Raw genomic sequence first — 25756 nt, 5'->3', positions numbered from 1 at the left:
GTGCAGGGGGGGGCAAGTCCTGCTGTCTGTGTATATGGACGCAGCAGCGAGGCTCAGGAGCAAGCACGTGCAAGCAAGAAGCATGCTATTATCCTGGTTTGTTAGGGTCTTGTCACACAGGCGTTCCGCCGGAGGACTCCGCATTGCTCAGTGGGGATCGATCCACTGATTCCTGCTGAGCAGGCGGGTGACAGCTCCGTCTCCGCTTACTGTGCAGAGACTGAGCTGTCAGATCCCTGCTCTCCTCTATGGGAGATCGGATGAAAACCGACTGCCTATCCGTTTTTCATCCAATCCGAATCGCAAGACAGATGGAAAATAGGGTTACCATCCACCTGGATTTCACAGAGGGGATCGGATAGCAGGTGTCAACTGTGACATCTGCTGCTACATAGGTTTCCGATCAGGGCTGCCTGAAAAACTGACAGGCGGACTGGTTCGGAAAGCCCGTGTGAAAGAGGTCTTGGCTTGTGAATTGAACCAAAGATCTGTCTTTGAATGGGCGGGGCTAGAGCTGCTGTCAAAGGGATCAGCTGTGTGTAGTCAGTGCATACTTGCAATGTTTAGCACACATGTCACACAAGGTGTATTGTGTTAGGTGTTGGTTTCAGACACGGAGATGGCTGTTCACGTAGGAACAATCTAGTCGCTCTGGAGCCACCCATAAACAAATAGGCTCTGCTTGCTGATTACAAAAGCACGACAATCGCTCAGCCTAGTGATGATGTAAATAAAAAAAATTGTGGTCGGTGTAAACTGGTATTTGAAATGATTGTAATTATAGTTCTCTGATTATGCTTTCCATTTGTACAAGGAAGCAACAAACCTAGTACATAAGCAGCCACCCTTGTATTACTGTTTTCCTGTTGGGCAAATTTCTGTTGATAATCTGTCAGTGGAACGGGGGAAAAGGGGAGCAGTATTGCACCCCCTTTTCTTATGGGTTGGCGGCAGGGATAAGTCTAAAGTATGTTAAAGCATTCATTTAGCTGTGAAGAAGTAGGATATTAGACTCAGAGGTGAGGGTTATTTGACCTTTTCCTTATCCACTTCAGCCCCAGAAGATTTTACCCCCTTCCTGACCAGGCCCTATTTTGCGATTCGGCACTGCGTTAATTTAATGGACAATTGCGCGGTCGTGCAATGCTGTACCCAAACAAAATTTATGTCCTTTTTCGCCCACAAATTGAGCTTTCTTTTGCTGGTATTTGATCACCTGTGCAATTTTTATTTTTTTGCGCTATAAACAAAAAAAGAGCGACAATTTTGAAAAAAAAAATATATTTCACATTCTGCTATATGAAAAAAATTTAAAAATCCAAATTTTTATTAACATTTTAGGCCAATTTGTTTTCTGCTACATATTTTTGGTAAAAAAAAAATCGCAATAAGCGTATTTTTATTGGTTTGCGCTAAAGTTATCGCGTCTACTAACTACAGGAAAGATTTATTTATGTTGTTTTTATTGTTTTTTTATTTTTTACTAGTAATGGTGGCAATCTGCAATTTTTGCGGGACTGCGAGATTGCGGCGGATAGATTGGACCCCTAACTGACATTTTTGACACTTTTGGGGGTACCAGTGACATTACTACAGTAATCAGTGCTATAAATATGCACTGTTACTGTAAAAAGGACACTGGCAGGGAAGGGGTTAACGCTGTTAGTGATCAAGGGGTTTAATGTGAGCCTAGGGGAGTGATTCTAACTGTGGGGGCAGGGCTTATGAAATGAAGATAGAGACATGTGATCCTATATAGAAGGATCACAGGGACTCTATGTGGCAGCTTGCATAGTGGAAGAGATTTCACCTGAATCACGTTTATGTTTATTTTTTATATCACATTCATTTGCGCAGTTTTGTTGGTTCACCCATTTTCACAGGGGCTCTATGGTCATTGCAGGGAGAAGAACGGTCAGCTGTGTTTACAACAGCCGACCGTCCTTCTCTCTCAGCGGGGAGCGATCGTGGGTGTCAGGCGGCAATCGGAGCCGCCTAACCCGTGCATCGGCTTCCCCGCTGCCGAGTGGGGGTGGGAGCACGCCACCACCGGCGCGCGCTTTCCCCCTAGCTTCCCGCGCGCGACCGACATGGACCTACGTCGGTTTGCGCAGGAGAGCCACTCTGCCGCAGTAAAAAGGCAGTGGGTGGTCGGGAAGTGGTTAATTGCATTTTTTAATGTTGGAAAAATATTTTTGGATAATTTTGTTATTTATGCAACCTGAGCCGTAGTGGCTAGGTTGTTTGAGTGTCCCGGTTCACATTATTGCGATGTGGGAACACTGCGAATATCCTGCGTGTTCCCGCATCGCATCCACAGCACAGGCAGTTCACACTGCCATATGCGATACGCTGTGGGTGTTAATTCAAAGTTAACCCCCAGATCAGATTGCATATCGCAGTGTGATATGACAGTTCGCACATGAATCGGGTCGCACTAGTGTGAACCACCATGCGATCCGATTCTGCTGCGGACCAAAAAAAGGGTCCTGTGCGAGTTCACTGCGATTATGGTGCAAATTCAGCCATACACACTGTATGGCTGAATTTGCACCGCACAGACATCGCATGTGATTTTAGGAACAGTGCGCTCCGAATTATATGTGATGTCTGTGATCGCATTAGTGTGAACCGGCACTTATGGTTAATTTTATTATTAAAGTTGTTTAATTATTATTAAAAACCAATAATAAACGGCAGCGGCCTTATTTATTCCAACCCAAGGTCTGTATTTATTTGTCTGTATTTTGTTTATGGTGATGTGCGTTATTATACATTAATAATTACTGCCTGCCATCTCATAGGAAGTGTGGGGCAATTTCTGTAAAAAGGCACCTCTAACATTTATTTTTGGTGTCCCCATTATAGAACTCCTTCACTTCCAGATTGGTGACACTTTGTCACTGAGACAGGAAGTGAGAGGAAATTCCCCTCACCCACAAGGACACAGAAATTAAACTTAGAAGAGGCTCTATCCCTTCCCTAAATACAGTTTTATTAAAACATAAAAAATTACCATCACATTACCCACTTAAAGCGGAGTTCCACCCAAAAGTGGAACTTCCGCTTTAAGTCCTCCCGACCCTCTTTTTTTTTGGGGGGGGGGGCGGGTACCTAGATATGACAGCTACCCACTCCCACTTCTGCTCGGGCCGCCTAGGCGGCTCGAGCGGAAGTTCTCCTCTCCCCCTCTCTCCCTGCAATCTTCTGGGACACGTCACAGGACCCAGAAGATTGCCTGGCCATTCACGACGCGTGACTCGCGCATGCGCCGTGCGCACCTGGCTGTGAAGCCACAAGCTGTCACAGGCGGGTGCCTACACTAGTGATGCCGGCGCCACCGAGAGGAGAGGAATGAGGTTTCGGGCGACCATATGCCTGGATCATGGGACAGGTGAGTGTGTGTTTATTAAGAGTCAGCAGATACACTTTTTTTAGCTGCTGACTTTTAATAAACACAAAAACGTCTGGAACTCCGCTTTAAGGACCAGGCCTATTCCTGACACATGTTGTTTACAAGTTAAAATCAGTATTTTTTTGCTAGAAAGTTACTTAGCACCCCCAAAAATTATATATATTTTTTTAGCGAAGGCTCTGGAGAATAAAATGGCAGTCATTGCATTATTTCATGTCACACAGTATTTGCGCAGCGGTCTTTCAAAAACAATTTTTTGGGGAAAAATACACTTTACTGCTAATTTTTTTTTTTTTTAATTAAGTGAAGTTAGCCCAGTTTTTTTGTATATTGTGAAAGATGATGTCACGCCGAGTAAATAGATACCTAATATGTCACAGTTTAAAATTGCACACACTCATGGAATGGCGACAAACTACAGTACCTAAAAAATCTCCATAGACGACGCTTTAAACATTTTTAATGGTTACCAGTTTAGAGTTACAGAGGAGGTCTTTTGCTAGAATTATTGCTCTTGTTCTGACAATCGCGGCAATACCTCAGATATGTGATATGAACACTGTTTACATTTGCTGGCGCGACTTACGTATGCGTTTTCTTTGGTGCGTGAGCTCACGGGGGCACTGTCTTCCTATTTTATTTTTTTCACTGTTCCTTTAAAAAAAAAAATCAGATCACTTTTATTGCTGTTACACGGAATTTAAACATCCCTTGTGACAGTAATAGGCAGTGACAGGTACTCTTTATGGAGGGGTCAGGGGTCCCTCCTTTGCAATAAAAAATATTCAAACCGCCATAATCTTTGTTTTTGAATATTGTAATTTATGTTAAAGCGGTGCCATTGGTAGCCGAGTAAACAGGAAGTGACCTTGTGACGTCACTTCTGGGTTACTTCATCGGAGACCCAATCGAAGCTAAATCTGGCTTTGTTCGGTACTCTGACCAGACGCCGGACAGGAAGGCTGGTCGCTCGGGTCTCCCGGTGGGAGGAATGATCAGGGTAGAGCGGCAGAAGGAGGTGGGAGCGGGGGCACCTCCCCTCCCGCTCCGTGTGAGAACCGCTGAACCGCATCGGTTATCACCAGAAACCTCCAAAAAACGGTAGCTGTAGGCATCACCCCGGTACAACCACTTCTTCTACCCATACGTCGATTCGCGCAGCTGAGCCAGCCTGCCGCAGTATATCTGTGGTGGGCGGTCAGCCAGTGGTTAATGCATAGAGTGCATTAAGTTAAAAAAACCTTCTGCCTTTACAACTTTAATATCAGTTCAAGCCTACCTTCTACAGCACAGGTGTCAAACACAAGGCCCGCGGGCCGAATGCAGCCCCCCAGGCCATTTCATGTGGCCCTCGCACCTCTCATGCAGCTGTGGCACCCCCCTTGTCTCTGCCCCCACCTTTTCTCTGTAGTCGGTAGCAGAGAGGACAGAACTCCTTTGCCAGATCCTGCAGTACTCTGTGCAGCTGCAGAAGGTTCGTCTTTGCCCCCCCTCCTCCTCAGCAGTCTGCATCAGAGAGGAGGGCAGAACTCCTCCTACAGATCCTGCACCGCTCAGCCGCAACACCTTGTCTCTGCCTCTCCTGGTCTCAGCATTCAGCATTCTCTGGAAGCTGACTCTAGCCCTCCTCTAGTTCTCCTCCAGACCCTGCACTTCTTCCCAGATCCACCCTCTGGTAAGGGGGTGTATTTTGATGTAAGGGGGTGTGGGGTGCTCTGGACATCTAATCTTACATATATAACCGGCCCTTGGAGGGAAACCATAATGCTAATGCAGCCCGCGATGGAAGTGGAGTTTGACACCCTTGCTCTACAGCATTCTCTGTCACTGACCTAGAATGAATGTACGGATTGGGAACTCTGACTTCTCTCCAACTTTCCAGAGCTGCATACTTGTTCCATTCTGGATCAGTGACTCAAAGTTGTGAATCCTAAGGATCAGCATGACAGCCCAGCAGCTAGCATTTTCAGAGGTTGGTCAGCAGTATCAGCCTACTCTTTCCTTTCAGGACACGTCCTTTATCCTTTTCATGGTTCAGAGCTTCAACCTTCTAATGTTTCCTTTGCAGCTTGACAACACTGTAACAAAGCCAGCTCTACCATCGATCCCATCAGCCTCTCTTGTGTACTTTGTTATGCCAGGCATAACCTGACCATTGGCAGACAACACGGTGCAGTTCTGCCTTGGCCAGGGAACTGGTAATGTAGTACCAGCCTGCCGTCAGGTAGATGGTTAATATTGTACCCTAGAGAGCCTATTTTTAGAATCTCGGAGTCCGTTTTCTGATATGTGAAGGTTTATTCCAAGACCCGCCACCTTCCTAACTGCACACAGCTCAGGACATCGTGTTCTACACCTAATCTCATTATACCGGAGTTCACCGCCTCCACTCATAGGGAAAGGACACGGCGGCTACTGTTTATAGAAATCTCACACCTCGAAAATAGCTTCCTATAAACATTCCAGATTAGTGGCCATTTAATGGTTAACATTTGCCTCGAGCCACCAAGGGCCTTTTGTAGCTGCGGGTACCTGTCCGAGAACTTGAAATTCTTCTGTCTGTAGAGCAGAGGTGACTGTGCAAAGCGGCCAAAGAACTGCAGGAATGTCCTGGATGTTTGTCCTTAACCACTTAAGCCCCGGAAGATTTTACCCCCTTCCTGACCAGGGCCCATTTTGCGATTCGGCACTGCGTGACTTTAACGGACAATTGCGCGGTCGTGCGAAGCTGTACCTAAACGAATTTGATGTCCTTTTTTTCCCACAAACAGAGCTTTCTTTTGGTGGTATTTGATCACCTGTGCGATTTTTTGATCATGCGCTATAAACAAAAAAAGAGCGTCAATTTTGCAAAAAAAACTATATATTTTTCGCATTTTTTTTATATGAAATTCCCCCCAAAAAAATGTAAAAATCAAAATTTTTTAACATTTTAGGCCAATTTGTTTTCTGCTACATATGTTTGGTGTAAAAAAATCGCAAAAAGCGTATTTTGATTGGTTTGCGCAAAAGTTATTGCGTTTACTAAAGGAAAGATTTTTGTAATTTTTGTTGTTTTTTTTTTAATGAGTAATGGCGGCGATTTGCGTTTTTTTTTTTTTGCAGGACTGCGACATTGCGGCGGACAGATCGGACCCTTGACTGACATTTTTGACACTTTTGGGGTTACCAGTGACATTACTACAGTAATCAGTGCTATACATATGCACTGTTACTGTAAAAATGACACTGGCAGTGCAGGAGTTAACTTTATTGGAGAGGGAGGGGTTAAGTGTGTCCCTAGGGGCGTGTTTCTAACTGTGATTGGCTGTGGCTACTAGTGTAAGAACAGAGATCAACGGTCCTTCATAGTAGAACCGTGTGATCTCCATTCTTACACAGGGAGAATGACAGGCAGCTTTGTTTACATTAGCCGCCTGCCTTTCTTCCGGTGTAACGGACGATCGCAAGTGACGGTGGACATCGGGTCCACCGCGCGGGAGTGCGCCTCCGGCGGCGCGCGCTCGCTCCCTAGAGCCTCACAGGCTAGCGACGTAGTACTGACGTAGTAGTGAATAGTCGTGCGGCGGTCAGCAAGCGGTTAAACTAGGTGCAATATTATTACAAGCCTGATTCCAAAAAAGTTAAGACACTGTACAAATTGTGCATAAAAACAGAATGCAATGATGTGGAAATTTCAAATTCCAATATTTTATTCAGAATACAACATAGATGACATATCAAATGTTTAAACTGAGAAAATGTATAATTTTAAGGGAAAAATAAATTGATTTTACATTTTATGGCATCAACACATCTCAAAAAAGTTGGGACACGGCCATGTTTACCACTGTGTGGCCTCCCCTCTTCTTTTTATAACAGTCTGCAAACGTCTGGGGACTGAGAAGACAAGTTGCTCAAGTTTAGGAATGTTGTCCCATTCTTGTCTAATACAGGCTTCTAGTTGCTCAACTGTCTTAGGTCTTCTTTGTTGTATCTTCCTCTTTATGATGCACCAAATGTTTTCTATGGGTGAAAGATCTGGACTGCAGGCTGGCCATTTCAGTACCCGGATCCTTCTTCTACGCAGCCATGATGTTGTAATTGATGCAGTATGTGGTCTGGCATTGTCATGTTGGAAAACGCAAGGTTTTCCCTGAAAGAGACGACGTCTGGATGGGAGCATATGTTGTTCTAGAACTTGGATATACCTTTCAGCATTGATGGTGCCTTTCCAGATGTGTAAGCCGCCCATCCCACACGCATTCATGCAACCCCATACCATCAGAGATGCAGGCTTCTGAACTGAGCGCTGATAACAACATGGGTTGTCCTTGTCCTCTTTAGTCCGGATGACATGGCGTCCCAGTTTTCCAAAAAGAACTTCAAATTTTGATTCGTCTGACCACAGAACAGTTTTCCACTTTGCCACAGACCATTTTAAATGAGCCTTGGTCCAGAGAAAACGCCTGCGCTTCTGGATCATGTTTAGATATGGCTTCTTTTTTGGCCTATAGAGTTTTAGATGGCAACGGCGAATGGCACGGTGGATTGTGTTCACTGACAATGTTTTCTGGAAGTATTCCTGAGCCCATGTTGATTTCCATTACAGTAGCATTCCTGTATGTGATGCAGTGCCGCCTAAGGGCCCGAAGATCATGGGCATCCAGTATGGTTTTCCGGCCTTGACCCTTTCGCACAGAGATTGTTCCAGATTCTCTGAATCTTTGGACGATATTATGCACCGTAGATGATGATAACTTCAAACTCTTTGCAATTTTTCTCTGAGAAACTCCTTTCTGATATTGCTCCACTATTTTTCGCTGCAGCATTGGGGGAATTGGTGATTCTCTGCCCATCTTGACTTCTGAGAGACACTGCCACTCTGAGAGGCTCTTTTTATACCCAATCATGTTGCCAATTGACCAAATAAGTTGCAAATTGGTCCTCCAGCTGTTCCTTATATGTACATTTACCTTTTCTGGCCTCTTATTGCTACCCATCCCAACTTTTTTGGAATGTGTAGCTCTCATGAAATCCAAAATGAGCCAATATTTGGCATGACATTTCAAAATGTCTCACTTTCAACATTTGATATGTTATCTATATCATATTGTGAATAAAATATAAGTTTATGAGATTTGTAAGTTAGCCCATTCCTTTTTTACTCACAATTTGTGCAGTGTCCCAACTTTTTTGGAATTGGGTTTGTAGATGCTGGAGGACCTCCTAAGTGTGTAAAGATTAACAGTTCAGCCAATCAGATGGCCTCTTCTTCAATATTATAGTAGCCATCTTACTAGACAGTTTTTAGTGCTTTAATACAGAATTGAAGGTCAAATCAATTTTAATGGATTCCTGTCAGAGGTGTAACTAGAACCTTCAGGGCCCCAGTACAAGAAACCATGAAGGGCCCCCCAGACCCTTGGCCGGGGCCCTTCCCTTCAAGCCTGGGGCCCTTTACTCTCGTTGCAGGGCCCTTTATTACAATAACACAGTGGGACCCTTTTACGTGTTCTGCAGTGGGCCCCCCTTCCTGCCATCTTGGGGCCTCCCCACGGTGGTGGAATGCCAGGGCCCGGTTGCAAGTGTGACCTTTGCGATCCTGGAAGTTCATCCACTGGAGTCAGTAGTCTTAATTTTTTGGTAATTTAATTGTATTATTTTTTATCATTTTATTTTATTTTTTTTACAATGTCATTGACTCCATTCAGAAAAGGAAGGAGCTGGTAAATTACATATTTACCGACCCCTTCCTGGTTCTCTATTGTGACACATCCCCTGCAGCAGGAGAGGGGAAGGGAGCACAGTGGGGGTGGGGGGGGGGGGGCCAGGGGAGCACACAGGGACCCAGAGACAGCAGAACATAAGTGAACTGGATAGGAGGAGTGGAGGGGGCAGCATACAGAGGAACCAATCTCCTCCGTTTTCCTCCTGCAGCTACAGGACAGTGATTTGTCTACATGCTGCCCCCGCCGCCCCCTCCTATCCAGGTGTACAGGGGAGGTAGAGGATTTGTGTTATGAGGGGGAAATGTTATCTTTTTTTTTTTTTTTAGGAGGGGTGTGCTAGGAGGAGAAAGTTGTGTGAGTGGGGAGGGTTATTGCTAGCGTTGGGGGGGGGGGGGGTGATTTGCGTGCGCTGGAAGGGCATGGGAGGGGGGATTTTTTCCTTGGGAAGGGGGGGGGGTGAGCATGCAGATTAATGCTTGATGTTTTTTTTTGGGGGGGGGTTTTACTGACACATAATGCTTATAGATCTTGGGGGGGGGGGGTGATTTGCGCTGGAAGGGCATGGGGGGGGGGGATGTGTGCTAGGAGGGGAAATTAGAGTTTGGGGAGGGGAATTGGCACTGGAAGGGGCATGGGGGAGAGAGGATTTGTGCTAGAAGGGGGCAATTTGTTTTTATTTATTTTTTGTGGGGTGGGGGGGGGATGTGTCCTAGGGGCATATGTGGAGAGAGGATTTGAGCTGGGGAGAACTGGGAGGGGGCAAAAGTTTGAACTGGGAGGGGTGATTTCAGCAGGCGTGTGAATCTGTACTGAGGGAAGGAGGGATTTTTTCCTTGGGGGGGGGGGGGGTTGAGCATGCAGATTAATGCTTGATGTTTTTTATTTTTTTTTGGAGGGGGGAGGGAGGTTTTTACTGACACATAATGCTTATAGATTGGGGGGGGGGGTGGCACTAGATGACATTGTCACATTGTCCGGACACTGCATGTGACTTTTGAAGGTAGGCCTGTCCTATATATAATCTCATACATAAAGGGAACGATTGATTGGATGCAGTATACTGTTCACCAACGTTCATTTTAGTTGACCCGCGTCTGTTCTCTGCAGCTTTGCACATGATCGGAGATAATATCTTCACAAACAGATGTCTTTCTTCAGACAACAGATTTTAAACCGGGTGATTCAGTTCACGTGTTTACCATGTTGCCTTTTTTTTTTTTAAACAAGTCCACAGATATTTAAATACATGTTCAGACTTAGAATTTTAGAACTGCAATGTGAATAAAGCAATCTGTGGGCCAGCAAACAAGTGCTTGGCTCTGTGGCCTTGCATCGCTAGTGTCCCACCAAGGATGCTCACTGCTTGGAAATGCATAGCCAGCACTATGCTATCTTCTCCATAGCTGGATGGATCGATGGTTTGACTTCCATACAACCAGCCTGCCCATGGACGGATAGAATCTCCGCCGCTCCCTGCTGAAATGCCCAAGATTCGATCCTTCTATGGCTGGCTTAAGATGTTAATAAGATGTGAACACTAACCAAGTGGCATTTACTTCGCTAAAGCACAGGGTTTCAAAACCATTTTAATTTATTATTTTTCACATTTTTAGTTGTTTTCTTTTGCATCTTTTTGTTACATCTCAGTGCTGCTGATCTCCTGTAGCCTCTTTTCAGCCACTTCCAGTCTACACACACCCCAAGCAAGGTCTGCCTGGCATTTTTCTGGGCAGGTATTTTGATGATGTGTGTTAAAAAAAGCTAATTGCGGTCTCCATTGCAAGCTTGTGCGGCAAGGTGACAACTCAGGAGCACAACTAGGAGACAGGCATAGACTGTGGTCACCCTATAACAGAAATTGTCTGAACAGGGACCTTCGTGGCAGGATCACCAGTTATTTTTAAAATTAAAGCTGCAGATTTTTTTTTTTTTTTTTTAACAGTTAAATTTTTATTTTATTGTTAAACATATAAAAATCACAAATATTCCAATACAATACATTACTCTGCACAAGGAATAATATTATCCACACATAAAAAAGCTGCAGATTTAAAATGATTGAAAATGAATTTTGAAATAATGACGTTTTCCAGCTTATATGAGATTTTAGTTTCTTATTATATGTTTCTAAGTAAAGTGTAAAATACAAGTCAGTTTACATTTGTCTGCCCATAGGGCTTCATGGACCTTCCAGTCAGGTCTGCCTGAAAGAATACCAGGCGGATCCGATCTGAACTCCCACGTGAAAGGGGCCAAAGAATTTCTTATCTCAACCACTTCTGGATTGGAAGATTTACCCCCTTAATGACCAGGCCATTTTTTGCGATACGGCACTGCGTTACTTTAACTGACAATTGTGTGGTCGTGCGATGCTGTACGCAAATAAAATTGATGTCCTTTTTTTCCCACAAATAGCGCTTTTTTTTTTGGTGGTATTTGATCACCTGTGCGATTTTTATTTTTTTTTTACTTTTTGCGCTATAAACAAAAAAAAAAAGCGACAGTTCTGAGAAAAAATTATATTTTTTACTTTCTGCTATATAACATTCCCAATCAAAAAATTTAAAAATCAAATTTTATCATCATTTTTGGCCAATTTGTATCCTGATAAAAATTTTTGTTTAAAAAAAAATCACACTAAGAGTATATTGATTGGTTTACGCAAAAGCTGTTGTGTCTACAAACTAGGGGAAAGATTTATGTCATTTTTATTTTTTTTATATATTTTGTACTAGTAATGGCGGCGATCTGCGATTTTTAGCAGGACTGCGACATTGCAGCGGACAGATCGGACCCCTAACTGACATTTTTGACACTTTTGGGGGGGGGGGGGACCAGTGACATTACTACAGAAATCAGTGCTAAAAATATGCACTGTTACTGTAATAATGACACTGGCAGGGAAGGGGTTAACACCAGGGGTGATCAAAGGGTTACATTTGTCCCTAGGGGGTGCTTTCTAACTGTGGGGGGGGATGTATTTACTGAATTAACACAGAGATCTGTGTTCCTAAATAGGAGGAACACAGGATCCCTGTGATCATTACTGACAGAACACTGGTCTGCCGTGTTTACAACAGCAGACCGCCTTTCTGTCTCTACGGAGAGCGATCGCGGGTGCCTGGCGGCAATCACGGCCACCAGACCCGCTGATTGGCTTCCTCTGTGGTGAATTGGCGCATTCACCCCCACTTGTGGTCCCGCGAAGCGACATACAGTTGCATCATTTTGCGGGACAGAGCCGACCTGCCAGTATATGTACTGCTGGCAAGTTGTTAAAGTGGAAGTAAACTTCCATCACAAAACTGTACCTATAGGTAAGCCTATAACAAGGCTTACCTATAAGTAGTGTAATAGCCGGCACCGTTTAGCAGATCTTTTCTGTACATGCACCCAGTGGCATCACTGGCGCATGCGCTCTAAAGGAAAGGCCACCCGTGTGCCCTGTGCCGTGAATGGTGGCTCCCATGCATGCACGGGAGTGACGTCATTGCGGCTCCAGTCAGTCACAGAGCTAGAGTCTGTGAACCCGGAAGCAAGACGGGTGAAGATGGGAGCGCCTGCAGCTCTGACATCTCTGCGCTGGAAGAACTTCATTTTAAGATAAGTTTAACATAATGTGCTAGTATGTGATGCATACTAGCACATTATGACAATACCTTGGACGGTGGAAAAAAAAAAAAAAACCTCCAGCGGTTTACAACCCCTTTAAGAGACACATAAAAAAACCAACCCAAAACATTTTGGTTTCCCTTTTATAGAGGTTGTAAACCTCCAAAAAAATAAATAAATAATAATTTTAAAAAATAACCTGAAAGACAAAGGCGTAATGAGCTAGTATGTATCGCATACTAGCTCATTATGAAATACTTACCTTAGAATGGAGCCCCCGCGGTTGCACCCACATACCACTGACACGACCGACATGTTAACCCATCTTCCTTCCGGGTTTACGCCCTCCAGTAATCTGATTGGCTGGAGCCGCGCTAACATCACTCCCGCGCATGCACACGGGAGCCGCCGTTCACGGCACAGGACTCTGAAGGAACGGCATGGGTGGCCATTACTTTAGCCACTTAAGCCCCAGCCCTATTTCGGACACTTTTTGTTCACAAGTTAAAACCAGTATTTTTTCCTAGAAACTACTTAGAACCCCCAAACATTATATATATATATTTAGCAAAGACTCTGGAGAATAAAATGTCGGTCATTGCAATATTTTTTGTCACGCGGTATTTGCGCAGCGGTCTTTAAAACGCCATTTTTTTGGAAAAATTTTGAAAAATCACATTTCACTGCATTTAAAAAATACTAAACAGTAAAGTTAGCCCATTTATTTTGTATATTGTGAAAGATGATGTCACGCCGAGTAAATAGATACCCAACATGTTACGGTTTAAAATTGCGCCCCCCCCATGGGATGGCGACAAACTACGGTCAATAGAGATCTCAATAGGTGACGCTTTAAATTTATTTAACGGTTACCAGTTTAGAGTAAAAGTGTAGCTCTTTATTTTAAATTATTGCCCACGCTCTGGCGATCGCGGCGATACCTCACATGTGTGGTTTGAACAGCGATTTCATTCGCGGCTCGACTTCCGTATACGTTTTTTTTTGTGCGCGAGCTAACGGTGACGGAGGCGGCTAAATTTTTTTTCCCATTTACTTTATTTATTTTTTTAACTTTATTACAGTTTTTAAAAAAAAAAAAAAAAAATCTGATCACTTTTATTGCTGTCACAAGCAATGTAAACATCCCTTGTGACAGCAATATGCAGTGACAGGTACTCTTTATGGAGGGATCGAGGGTCAAAAAGACACCAGACCCCTCCTCTACACTTCCCTGTATGCAAAACGCAGAAACTGCGTTTTTGCATACAGCCGTTTTTCAAATTTGCCGCCTTTTTTCAGCACAGTAACCCGGAAGTGACGTCATGGACGCCGCCTCCAGGTTACGTCATCGGAGACCCGATCGAAGCCGTTTCCGGCATTGATCGGGACTCCATCCAGCCGGCGGACGTGCCGACTGGGTGCTCGGGGCTCCCGGAGGGACGGGAGCCCCGTTAAAAGCCACGGAAGGCGGCGGGAGGGGGGGCATCCCCTCCCGCTCACCCGGGTAACGATCGAGCGGCTCCCAAGCCACATCGGTCGAAACCGACGGAAAGCCAACCGTCGGCTCTAAACCACGGTACCGGGATGATGCCTCTAGCTAGAGGCATCATCCAGGTACACTACCGCAAAGTTTACCGACGTAGATCTACGTTAGTATGCGGTAAGTGGTTAGAGCGCATGCGCCAGTGATGTCACTGGCTGCATGCAAAGTAAATATCTCCTAAACGGTACATGTTTAGGAGATATTTACAATATCTATAGGTAAGCCTTATCATAGGCTTACCTATAGGTACAAGTTACAGCGGAAGCTTTAATTCCTCTTTAAATAACCTCCCCAAAACTAAATTTCCCAAAGGAATTGGGCTAAGAGAGCTCTGCACTTGGGTTCCCAGCTCCACCTACCTGTTATAGACTTTTCAGGTGGTCCCAGTCTTGCTGCTTTAATTGATATATTTATTATTGGTTCTTATATAGCACCATCAATGTACGCAGCACTTTACACATATACATTGTACATTCACATCAGTCCCTGCCCTCAAGGAGCTTACAATTTAAAATCCCTAACTCACATTCATACATACAAATACTAGGGCCAGTAAAGACAGGAGCCAATTAACCTACCAGCATGTCTTTAGAGTGTGGGAGGAAACCGGAGTACCCGGAGGAATCTCATGCAGGCATAGGGAGAACATGCAAACTCCAGGCATGTTTCGGATTCAACCCGACAACCCCAGTGCTGCCCAGTGGAAGTGATAACTACTTAGCCACTGTACTGTATACCTTATGGAGAATGCAGGACAAGGAGCGAATCTTGCTTGCTGGTGAAGGACACCTTGGGCGGGGAAGACATCATTGTTGTAATAGAAGACAGAAGATAGTTCTGGCATCCGCCAAAGACTGACATCTCTTTTCAGTGGGTTTATTCTTTAAAATGTTGCAATGATTTTTGTTTGTATTTATGGGGTGTGGGGACTTATGCAAAACGCGATTGAAAAATATGTAAAAGGCATTTACAGCTACGCTTTGTGCACAGCCCATAAATATTGCACACAATGAGGTTGTATCAGTACGCCCTGTGTATTGAGATACGTGAACTTTCACCGACATTGGATTTCTGCAGTTAGCATGTCTAACTTGTAAACAATTTTCTTGGATACAGACTTTAACATGCTGGTCCTGAGCACAGCAAATATTTGTTAATGCATACCAAAGGGCTGCCTTGTATGCATATGTGCAGAAGGTGGATATGATCTTTTTTTTTTTTTTTTTTGCATGTATAGAGTGATCTTATACAGTATATCACATAAGTGAGTACACCCCTCACATTTTTGTAAATATTTTATTATATCTTTTCATGCGACAACACTGAAGAAATGACGCTTTGCTACAATGTAAAGTAGTGAGTGTACAGTTTGTATAACAGTGTAAATTTGCTGTCCCCTCAAAATAACTCAACACAGCCATTAATGTCTAAACCGCTGGCAACAAAAGTGAGTACACCCCTAAGTTAAAATTTCCAAATTGGGCCCAATTAGCCATTTTCCCTCCCCGGTGTCATGTGACTCGTTAGTGCTACAAGGTCTCAGGTGTGAATGGGGAGCAGATGCCTTTAAATTTGGTGTTATCGCTCTCACTCTCTCATAATGGTCGCTGGAAGTTCAACATGGCACCTCATGGCAAAAAACTCTCTGGAGATCTGAAAAAAAGAACTGTTGCTCTACATAAAGGTGGCCTAGGCTAACAGAACTTTGTCAAGACCCTGAAACTGAGCTGCAGCACGGTGGCCAAGACCATACAGCGGTTTAACAGGACAGGTTCCACTCAGAGCAAGCCTTGCCATGGTCAACCAAAGAAGTTGAGTGCACATGCTCAGCATCATATCCAGAGGTTGTCTTTGGGAAATGGAAGTATGAGTGCTGCCAGCATTGCTATAGAGGTTGAAGGGGTGGGGGGTCAGCCTGTCAGTGCTCAGACCATACGCCGTACACTGCATCAAATTGGTCTGCATGACTGTCGTCCCAGAAGGAAGCCTCTTCTAAAGATGATGCACAAGAAAGCCTGCAAACAGTTTTACTGATGACCAGCAGACTAAGGACATGGATTACAATGTCCTGTGGTCTCATGAGACCAAGATAAACTTATTTGGTTCAGATGGTGTTAAGCGTGTGTGGCGGCAACCAGGTGAGGAGTACAAAGACAAGTGTGTCTTGCCTACAGTCAAGCATGGTGGTGGGAGTGTCATGGTCTGGGGCTACATGAGTGCTGCCGGCACTGGGGAGCTACAGTTCATTGAGGGAACCATGAATGCCAACATGTACTGTGACATACTGAAGCAGAGCATGATCCCCTCCCTTCGGAGACTGGGCTGCAGGGCAGTATTACAACATGATACCGACCCTAATCACACCTCCAAGACAACCACTGCCTTGCTAAAGAAGCTGAGGGTAAAGGTGATGGACTGGCCAAGAATGTCTCCAGACCTAAACCCTATTGAGCATCTGTGGGGCATCCTCAAATGAAAGATGGAGGAGTGCAAGGTCTCTAACATGCACCAGCTCTGTAATGTCGTCATGGAGGAGTGGAAGAAGACTCCAGTGGCATCCTGTGAAGCTCTGGTGAACTCAATGCCCAAGAGGGTTAAGGCAGTGCTGGAAAATAATGGTGGCCACACAAAATATTGACACTTTGGGCCCAATTTGGACATTGTCACTTAGGGGCGTACTCACTTTTGTTGCCAGCAGTTTAGACATTAAAGGCTGTGTGTTGAGTTATTTTGTGGGGAAAGCAAATTTACACTGTTATACAAACTGTACACTCACTCCTTTACATTGTAGCAAAGTGTTATTTATTCAGTGTTGTCACATAAAAAGATATATTAAAAAAATTAACAAAAATGTGAGGGGTGTACTCACTTTTGTGAGATACTGTGTATATATAAAGTTTTAAATAATATATGTATCTTCTAAATTGCATTTTCATTACCTGCCAGTAGGTGGAGTTCTAGTTTCCTTTTCACCTGTTTCCAGGATAGCAATACTTGCTTTTGCTAGAAAAAGTTTACAGAGCTCAATAGCAGAAGCTGATTGTTATAGCAAAGCAGGTAAGCCAGACATTGAGAAAATCGCTCGATTTCCCCCATCAAAACAGTAATGGTGAGGGAATCCCCCCCCCCCCCGTGGAACTATTGTGTTCTCCTGGCGGGGGGGAGCACCACCAGGAGACCGCTGGGAGAACACAGTGATTACTGCTGGTGGCTATAATGGCTGCTGGCAAATATTACATGCAAAATTCAACAGGCTGGTTGTACCCAAGTTGATCGATCAACTTGGGTACATTCAGCCTGCCCATACATGGTTCGAATATCGGCCGGTACCTGCTGAAACGGCCGAGGCTCGAACCATTCTCCCCCCCCCCCACCAACATGTCTACTTGCCTGTATGCCATGGCCCTACCTAATCTTCTTTTATGTTTAGACCCTGCCATGAAGTCTTCTTTAATCTGGCAACACCTGCACATTCAATCCTCCATAGACTTTTTGGGACCACCTACTTAGTGTCTTTGTGGGTTCTGTAGAGGATTATATAAAGAATGCATCCAGAGAAGGAAATTGGGAAGTGTAACTAACAGCAATGCCTTTGGCGACACTAAGAACAGGAACTGAGGGGGAATATGCCAAGTGGGTACACAGAAAACAACATAGACCTGAGAGAAGATCTATCCCTACAGTACTCTATGGGCACAGGCTGTCATAGACACACCCACTGGAGGGCATCCTGGGCTCAGGATCTTGCTGCACTGGGGGGTGTTCACACGTCATTCTGCTTTTACAGATGGAGTTCCACTTTAAAACAATTCTGTCACTCAACTTATAGACCAGCAAACACTATGCACAAAAAGGAAAATAGAAAGCCACCATTTATGCAATCCTGTACCCACAGTTTATCCAGAGGAAGGCAAAAAAAAACCCTGTAAAGCATAATGCAATTCACTCCAGTGGGGGGAAAATTTGTTCCCCGGGAGGCAGTCGAATATTCCCTGGAAAAACAACCCCTGGCAGTATTACCTCCAAAAATGAGTATCCAGTTATATTTTGTGCATTTAGGAATGCACCCAGCTCTTTTTAAAACATTCTACTGAGCTGGCCAGAACTAAAGTGATACTAAAGTTTTTTTTTTTTTAAATATCAAAGATGTCAGTTGGTTTTGCACAGAGCAGCCCAGATCCTCCTCTTCTTGGGTCCCATGCCGGCGCTCCTGCCGGGTGCCCCCACAGCAAGCGGCTTGCTCTGGAGGCACCCAAGCAGGCACGCTCCCGACCCACGGCTCTCTGTGTCCGTTCACACACAGAGCCGTGGTTTGGGCCCCACCCCCTTCATCTCCTGATTGGCTCACTGGCTGTGATTGACAGCAGCAGGAGACAATGGGCAAAAGCAAATCAGGAGTGTTAGTCCCTGGAGAGGCAAGGTTCTCATGGACATCGCTGGATCCAGAGGGGGCTCAGGTAAGCCCTAGGGGGCTCCAGCACACAGAAGGTTTTTTTACCTTCATACAAAGAATGCATGAAGGTAAAAAACCATGTGCCTTTACAACAACTTTAAGGTAGTCTATTCCACATTTTCACAGCTCTTACTGTTAAGAAGCCTTTCAGTATGTGAATGTTAAATCCCTTTTCCTCCAGACATAACGATTGCCCCTTATCCTATGTAATGAACACTGCTATCCTTTATAAGGGGTCTTCACATACCTACAACTGCCTCCTCAGAACAGGCAGGCAACAAGGGGACTAGAGTAAACTAATATAACTTCAGATATTCTTGTTTTGGGTCAGTAAGAGCCAGGCAACTAGCTTTTTGACAGGGTCAGCAATAGCAGGCCCTGTAAATCTCTCATGACAGGTTTCAGCTAACTCTGATAATTGATTATATAGGAGGCCTACAAATCCGTATGAGATCCATCCATACTTGGTAGTAGTCCAGGCACCCTGACTCAGATTAACACTGGTCTGTTATCAATCAGTACGAACTCAGGAACAGCTGTCAGTTTCTTGGCCTGTAGCGGCCATGTATCTTCGGATTAAGCAGATGAGGGCCAATCTGCCGGTCCTGTGTCCTTTAAGGCCAGACTGATGACTTGTTTTACTAGGAGGTTCTGTGCCAGTCACGGGCTCAGTAATAAGGAGATTAGTGAAGCTCGGTCTTTGCTCTACAAAGAAAAGCCAGTCCCTGAATACTCAGGACTAACAGTGGAACCTGGTAACCTGTTGTAGTATTTTTATAAACATACTGTGCATTCAGGTGTCCATATTATAAAATTGTGCGCATGGTAATTAAGGTTTACAAAAATGAATACACACTTAAAAAAAAATATATATATATATGTGTGTGTGTGTGTGTGTGTGTAGCACCCTCCTAGGAAAAAGCATCTATTTGCTCCTTCTGCTTAATAGGGGAGCCTGATCTATTAGGTTGCCTATTGCATGTTTCCAGGTGTGATTCACTAGTTCTGAGGGAGTGTCCCCACTGCATCCAATGAGGGAGCTTGTTGGACAGTGGAGGAAACCCAGCACACACACCAGATTTTATGGCAGTCCTAGTGGGAAGGCACCACCGCAGTGCATCCTGGGATTGACCATAAATACTGAGGGTACATGTGACAGGGGGTCTTTGGCGGGAAGCAGAGTCCCAGGAGGAGGTGGACGGCTGTCTCTCCTCCTGCAGTGTGTGTGAGGAAGGTAGTCATAGGTGGTCGGCCTAGTGAACCAGGCGTGGAGCTGAGCTGCAGAAGATCCAGTGAAGCTGACAGTGGAGCTGCTGGCAGAGTCTCTTGGGAAAAACAGTGTCCACGAGTACCAGGAGATTTGCCTAAGGGTCTGTCCAGGAAGGGGGACCACTCCAGTGAAGTCAGGGGATCAAGGAGCTAGCTCACACAGAGAGAGTTACAGTAAAGGGGGCGCCGTGTCGAAAACCCTGAAGAATTGGAACAAAGGGGGTGCCAGGAAGGGCCCTGAAGAGTGTTCTGCAGTACAGTACAGCTTATCTAAAGCAGTTCATTAATTACTTCTTCACTGCTAGCGACAAGGTGAAGCAGCGGCCTTGCTGCACTCAGCAATATCTAGTCGTCCCAGCAAATGGTGCATAGTTTATTCATAGTTGGAGTATCCCTCTCATTCCCTTCTATCCAAGTTCTTAATAAAACCACAAAAAAACAAAACTCCTAGACTGTTTCCTGACTGAGTCAAAGCACTTTGAAAATGTTGAACTGGCATGTTGTTGCTAAGGGTAACCCAGGGGAACCTGTAACCAGCAGCTCCCAAGGGAGTAGTGCTACATATGTAATCTCATGCACATGCACAGTGCATCCCTCCCGGAATTTTAGTGTGCCTGGAAGGGAAAGGTAAAGCATCCAGCCCCGCTGCCTGCCAGAGTCCAAGGCAGACTACGGCAGGACAGGGCTTCCTTTCATATCCTTTCTACAGTCTGTTAAATAATCCTGTGTGCCCCTGTGTCTGTGTTTTATAAAAATAAGCCATTCTTTACCAATTTTCAGAGTGCTGATCGCCGCTCACGTGACCCGCATCCTGTCTCCTCCTCTTGAGCCTCTCCTCCTTCCCACCTCCTCCCCTCCCGACTCATGTCAGGGGGGAATCCTCTGCCCCGCCCGCTGAAGGTAGCTGTCAGAAGAGGAAAAGAGAGAGCCGGCGGATCACGTGAGCGGCGATAGACGCTCTGAAAACTGGTAAAAACAGCTTATTTTTTAAAACACACACAGGGGCACACAAGAGTATTAAAAAGACCAGACAGGATGGTATAAAGTGGCTTAATAACCACTTTAAAGGGGAAGTTGAGATTCCAGGTGGGGGGGCACTTGCCCCCCCCCCCCTTGCGGACGCCCATGCCTGAGAGTTACTCTGTACAGAATGCAATGTGATAGGTGAACAGGGTCTCTCCATTTGCATCAGAACTGGTTACATAGGCCTGGGACATGCTTCTCATCTAATATATGTTCTGTTTTTTTTTCTCCTGCAGGGCTATTTCTCGTTATACAGAAGCTCGATGTTTACAAATCCTTCTGTGGGACTTTGCTGACCCCCAACACGCCACATTAGCCACTTGCCTAACCCACTGCAATTTCCCGTCCCAGAAGAATCCTCTGTGTACTTCCCCGGGGGGGCCCATCCAAACATGTTCCAGCGTCTTACCCGTCTATTCTTCAGCGAGGGACCAGCCTGTGAACCCGAAGAGCCCAAAGCTTTTGTCTCCGAGGAGGAAGATGATGGCTGGCTTATTATTGACATCCCAGGTGAGACCTAAAAGATAGTGACAATACTACCCCCCCACCCCCCCCCCCACCCCCCGTCCGTCCATCCGTCCCCCCTCTTCCCTCCTTGCCTTTCCTAGCCTTGCTTCAATGCTTGTTCTCTTCAGCTGCAGCAATTAACATTCTTGGAAGCGCGCTGCAGAGGTTTGCCTTAAATTTAGCTCTGGGCCCCGTATGCGTCTGCTGACTGTCACATGATACCGTGTAATGGAAAATGGTCAAGGAAAAGCTACCCATCACTGTTTCCAGGCAAGATATCTTTCCCAGGATCAGCTGTTTTGCAGATCTTAAAGGGAAATCATCACAACTGGGAATATTTCAGGCTTAAAGCTGAACTAAAGCGGAGATAGGATCAATTATAGTATGCTGAATTGGTTTAACCAAAGAGTAGTTTTCTTTAAAGCTAAAGAAAAAGGATAGAGGCGCCTCTAAGTGAAGACCATATAAAAATGTATTGCAATATTTAGATGTTTACACTCACATTTAGATGCATGATAAAAAGCCTGGATTAAGGGAATGGGCAGAGTCCCTTAGTGAGTCCTGGCCTGCAGGTCTTGGTGTGTCCAGCGGGTGGATGGATGGCTTCTTCTCTGCTTGCTCCAAAGAAATGCCGGCTTCCGGCGAGCGCGGGCAAAAGCGGGGCTTGAACCGCACCTTGGACCACAGGTGCGCCAGTGACGTCACAAAAATTGCGACGCGTTTCCGAGCATGTGCCTTATGGCTTGGCCTAACACAGCACGCTCCTTTCTCAAGCTGTCTCAAGCTTGAGGAAGATGCGCGCTGTGTTAGGCCAAGCCATGCGGTGCATGCTCGGAAATTACGTCGCAATTTTGTGATGTCACTGGCGCACCTGCAGTCCAAGGTTCGGTTTAAGCCTCGCTGTTGCCCGTGCTCCCCGGAAGCCGGCATATCCTCAGAGGAAGCAGAGAAGAAGCCATCCATCCATCCGCTGGACACACCAAGACCTGCAGGCCAGGACACACTAAGGGACTCTGCCCATTACCTTAATCCAGGCTTTTTATCATGCATCTAAATGTGAGTGTAAACATCTAAATGTCACAATACATTTTTATATGGTCTACACTTAGACCTCTCTGCTTCCTCTGAAGATATGCCGGCTTCCGGGGAGCACGGGTGACAGCAAGGCTTGAACCGCACCTTGGATCGCAGGTGCGCCAGTGACGTCACAGAATTGCGACGCGTTTTCCGAGCATGCGCCATATGGCTTGGCCTAACACAGCGCGCTTCTTTCTCAAGCTTGAGACCGCATGAGAAAGGAGCGCGCTGTGTTAGGCCAAGCCATACGGCACATGCTCGGAAACGCGTTGCAATTTTGTGACGTCACTGGTGCACCTGCGGTCCAAGTCTTGCTTTCGCCCGCGCTCCCCGTAAGCCGGCATTTCTTTGGAGGAAGCAGAGAATAAGCCATCCATCTGCTGGACACACCAAGACCTGCAGGCCAGGACTCACTAAGGGACTCTGCCCATTACCTTAATCCAGGCTTTTTATCATGCATCTAAATGTGAGTGTAAACATCTAAATGTTGCAATACATTTTTATATGGTCTGCACTTAGACCTCTCTGCTGCTTCCTCTGAGGATATGCCTGCTTCCGGGGAGCACGGGTGACAGCGAGGCTTGAACCGCACCTTGGCAACGCAGCTGCGCCAGTGACGTTTTTATATGGTCTGCACTTGGAGGCGCCTCCTGTCCTTTTTCGTTTTCTCTGTATACTGGGAATGTCACTTCAGTCGCCCCCCCCCCCATTTGTTGACGGCCGCCTCTGAAACAAGTGGACTTCTTATTTTATGGTGCCCCTTATACTGCAGGACACTGTAAGTTCACTATAGACTTTATATAGCCCATGGACTAGCGCCGATTTCACCTGTTTTTGTATTCTTTGAAGCTAAACTCCTGGCTAACAGCAGAATACACAAATGTTACACCTTTTATAGAAGCTTTTTTTTTAACCTGCCAAAGGATTTGTATTCCTGTCCATCCAGTCCTGAGATTTACACACATCTGCCATACAGTACTGTCTGGCAGGGGAGGAGACCTGATTAAAAAGTGGCTAAAAAAAGGTATTTTAGCCTAATGTATTCTTTTCATTAAAGTGGAAGTAAACTCATCAGTTTAATAGTTTTAAAAACATAGTTATATTTCTGGCATGCCAGAAATGCTAACTGTCACGTTGGTTGTGCTCTCAAACGAACTGGGAAACCATCCAACGGCTGGTGTCATAACTGATCACATGTGCAGCCTCAAGGCAGTTGAGATTAAACAGAGGCCGAGATGACCGCTTCCTTGGCTGAAAATGATAGGAGGGTTTACTTCTACTTTAAGGTAAAAAGCCTTTCAATAGTAGCTTCCCTCCAGCCCCCCCTAAATACTTACCTGAGCCTGATCTTGATCCAGAGCTGTGCACATCTACAGCAGTTCTTCTCCTCTCTCCCCACTCTCACAGGCTTGGCTGAGAGCAGCTGGAGCCATTTCCTCCTACTGCCGTCAGTCAAAACCTGTGAGCGGGGGTGGGGCTGAGCCACGCTATGTGTCTGAATAGATGCACACAGCCCAGCTCGGGATTGAGTCCGCACTAGTGCCCCCACACGGCTTACTATGTGGGAACTCAGAAGGAAGGAGGAGCCCAGAACACCAGCAGGGGTTCCCAGAAGAGGGAGGAGGTTTGGGGCCTGGTACAAAACAAATGCATACAGCAGGCCAGTTTACAAATTTTGTTATTAAAAAAAAAAAAGACAAAAAAAAGCTTTACAATCACTTTAAATACTCTTACAGGTCTTGTCCCTCTAACAGCCTGTACTTGGACAGTGATAGGAGTAGCAGAAGACTGATGAGCTCATCCATTTGTTGTTGTTAACACATGAGCAATGCACACACCTGATTGGCTCCTTGTGCTGCCAGTCTGAGCCCTGCTGTTAGCATTCCTTAACACGTGACACTGTCAGGCCTAAATATATATTTTGTTTTTCAAAAGGGAAGGTTCAGACTTAGACAGCAAGAGGAAAATAAGTGAATTGTGAATTGGGCCAACTTGTGCTAACATTAGGAGGGCTTAACACTTGAGCCTACTTGCTGTACACGGTAACATTGGCAACAGTCCTTTTACCCCAAAAACATTCTAAACCACTTGCTGACCAGCTACCGTAGTTTTACTGTGGCAGGTCGGCTCTATTACCTGAAATGATGTACCTGTACGTCGCTTCGTTTAATAGATAGTGGGGGTGCACATGCGCCAATTGGCCAGAGGGGGGCCAATCAGCGGGTCTGGCAGGCGCGATGTCCACCAGCCACCCGCGATCACTCCCCAGGGAGACAGAAGGGCGGTCTGCCTATGTAAACAAGGCAGACTGCTGTTCTGTCAGAGTTGAACACAGGTCTCTGTGTTCATCCAGTGAGTTGATCCCCCATATAGTTAGAAAGCACTCCCTATATATATGTGGGGACAGATGGCGATCAATGATCTCTCTGCAAGTGAGAGACAGAGCAACCTACACTGCCAGAAGGTACTAGAGCCAGGGTGGTGGACGAGATGCGAGGAAGGTTTTGGGGGTGGGGGGAGAGATATGAGGGCTGTAGACGGAGATGTGTGCAGAGGTAGGGTATGGGGAGAGTAATGCAGAGGTCAGAACCAAGGAGGAGGGGTGGAAATGAGATGTGGACAGCCTGTGAAAGAGAGCTAAACCCTGCACTCTGTACATAGTGCACTCCTGAACTCTGCACTCTGTACGTAGCGCACTCCTGAACTCTGCACTCTGTACGTGGCGCACTCTTTAACTCTGCACTCTGTACACAAGTACACTCCTTAACTCTGCACTCTGTACACAGTACACTCCTTAACTCTGCACTCTGTACACAGTACACTCCTTAACTCTGCACTCTGTACACAGTACACTCCTTAACTCTGCACTCTGTACACAGTACACTCCTTAACTCTGCACACAGTACACTCCTTAACTCTGCACTCTGTACACAGTACACTCCTGAACTCTGCACTCTGTTCGTGGCGCACTCCTTAACTCTGCACTTTGTACACAGTACACTCCTGAACTCTGCACTCTGTTTAGCAACAGAAGACATGTATTAAGTAGGGTGGATATAGTCTGTGTGCACCCTTGGCCTCCATGAAGTTAATCTTCTCCTGTAATGTACATAAGACATCTAATGCCTCATTTCCACCGAGTGGTA

The 25756-nt window shown here is 45.6% G+C and overlaps 1 protein-coding gene across 1 annotated transcript in view; it reads left to right on the top strand.

Annotated features, from left to right (window-relative positions):
• The window catches only part of TP53INP2 (tumor protein p53 inducible nuclear protein 2), a 48793-nt gene that overhangs the window by 14345 nt on the left and 8692 nt on the right, over positions 1 to 25756 (top strand). The window contains exon 2 of the mRNA XM_082272352.1: positions 21263 to 21536. Coding sequence (XP_082128478.1) covers positions 21419 to 21536 — 118 coding nt within the window. The 5' untranslated portion in view covers positions 21263 to 21418. The remainder of the gene's footprint in view (positions 1 to 21262; positions 21537 to 25756) is intronic.

The sequence above is a fragment of the Pelophylax lessonae genome (assembly GCF_965119305.1).
Source record: "Pelophylax lessonae genome assembly, chromosome: 11".
NCBI lineage: Eukaryota > Metazoa > Chordata > Amphibia > Anura > Ranidae > Pelophylax > Pelophylax lessonae.
Note: the sequence above shows the minus strand (reverse complement) of the source record. Positions and strands in the feature narration are given on the sequence as shown.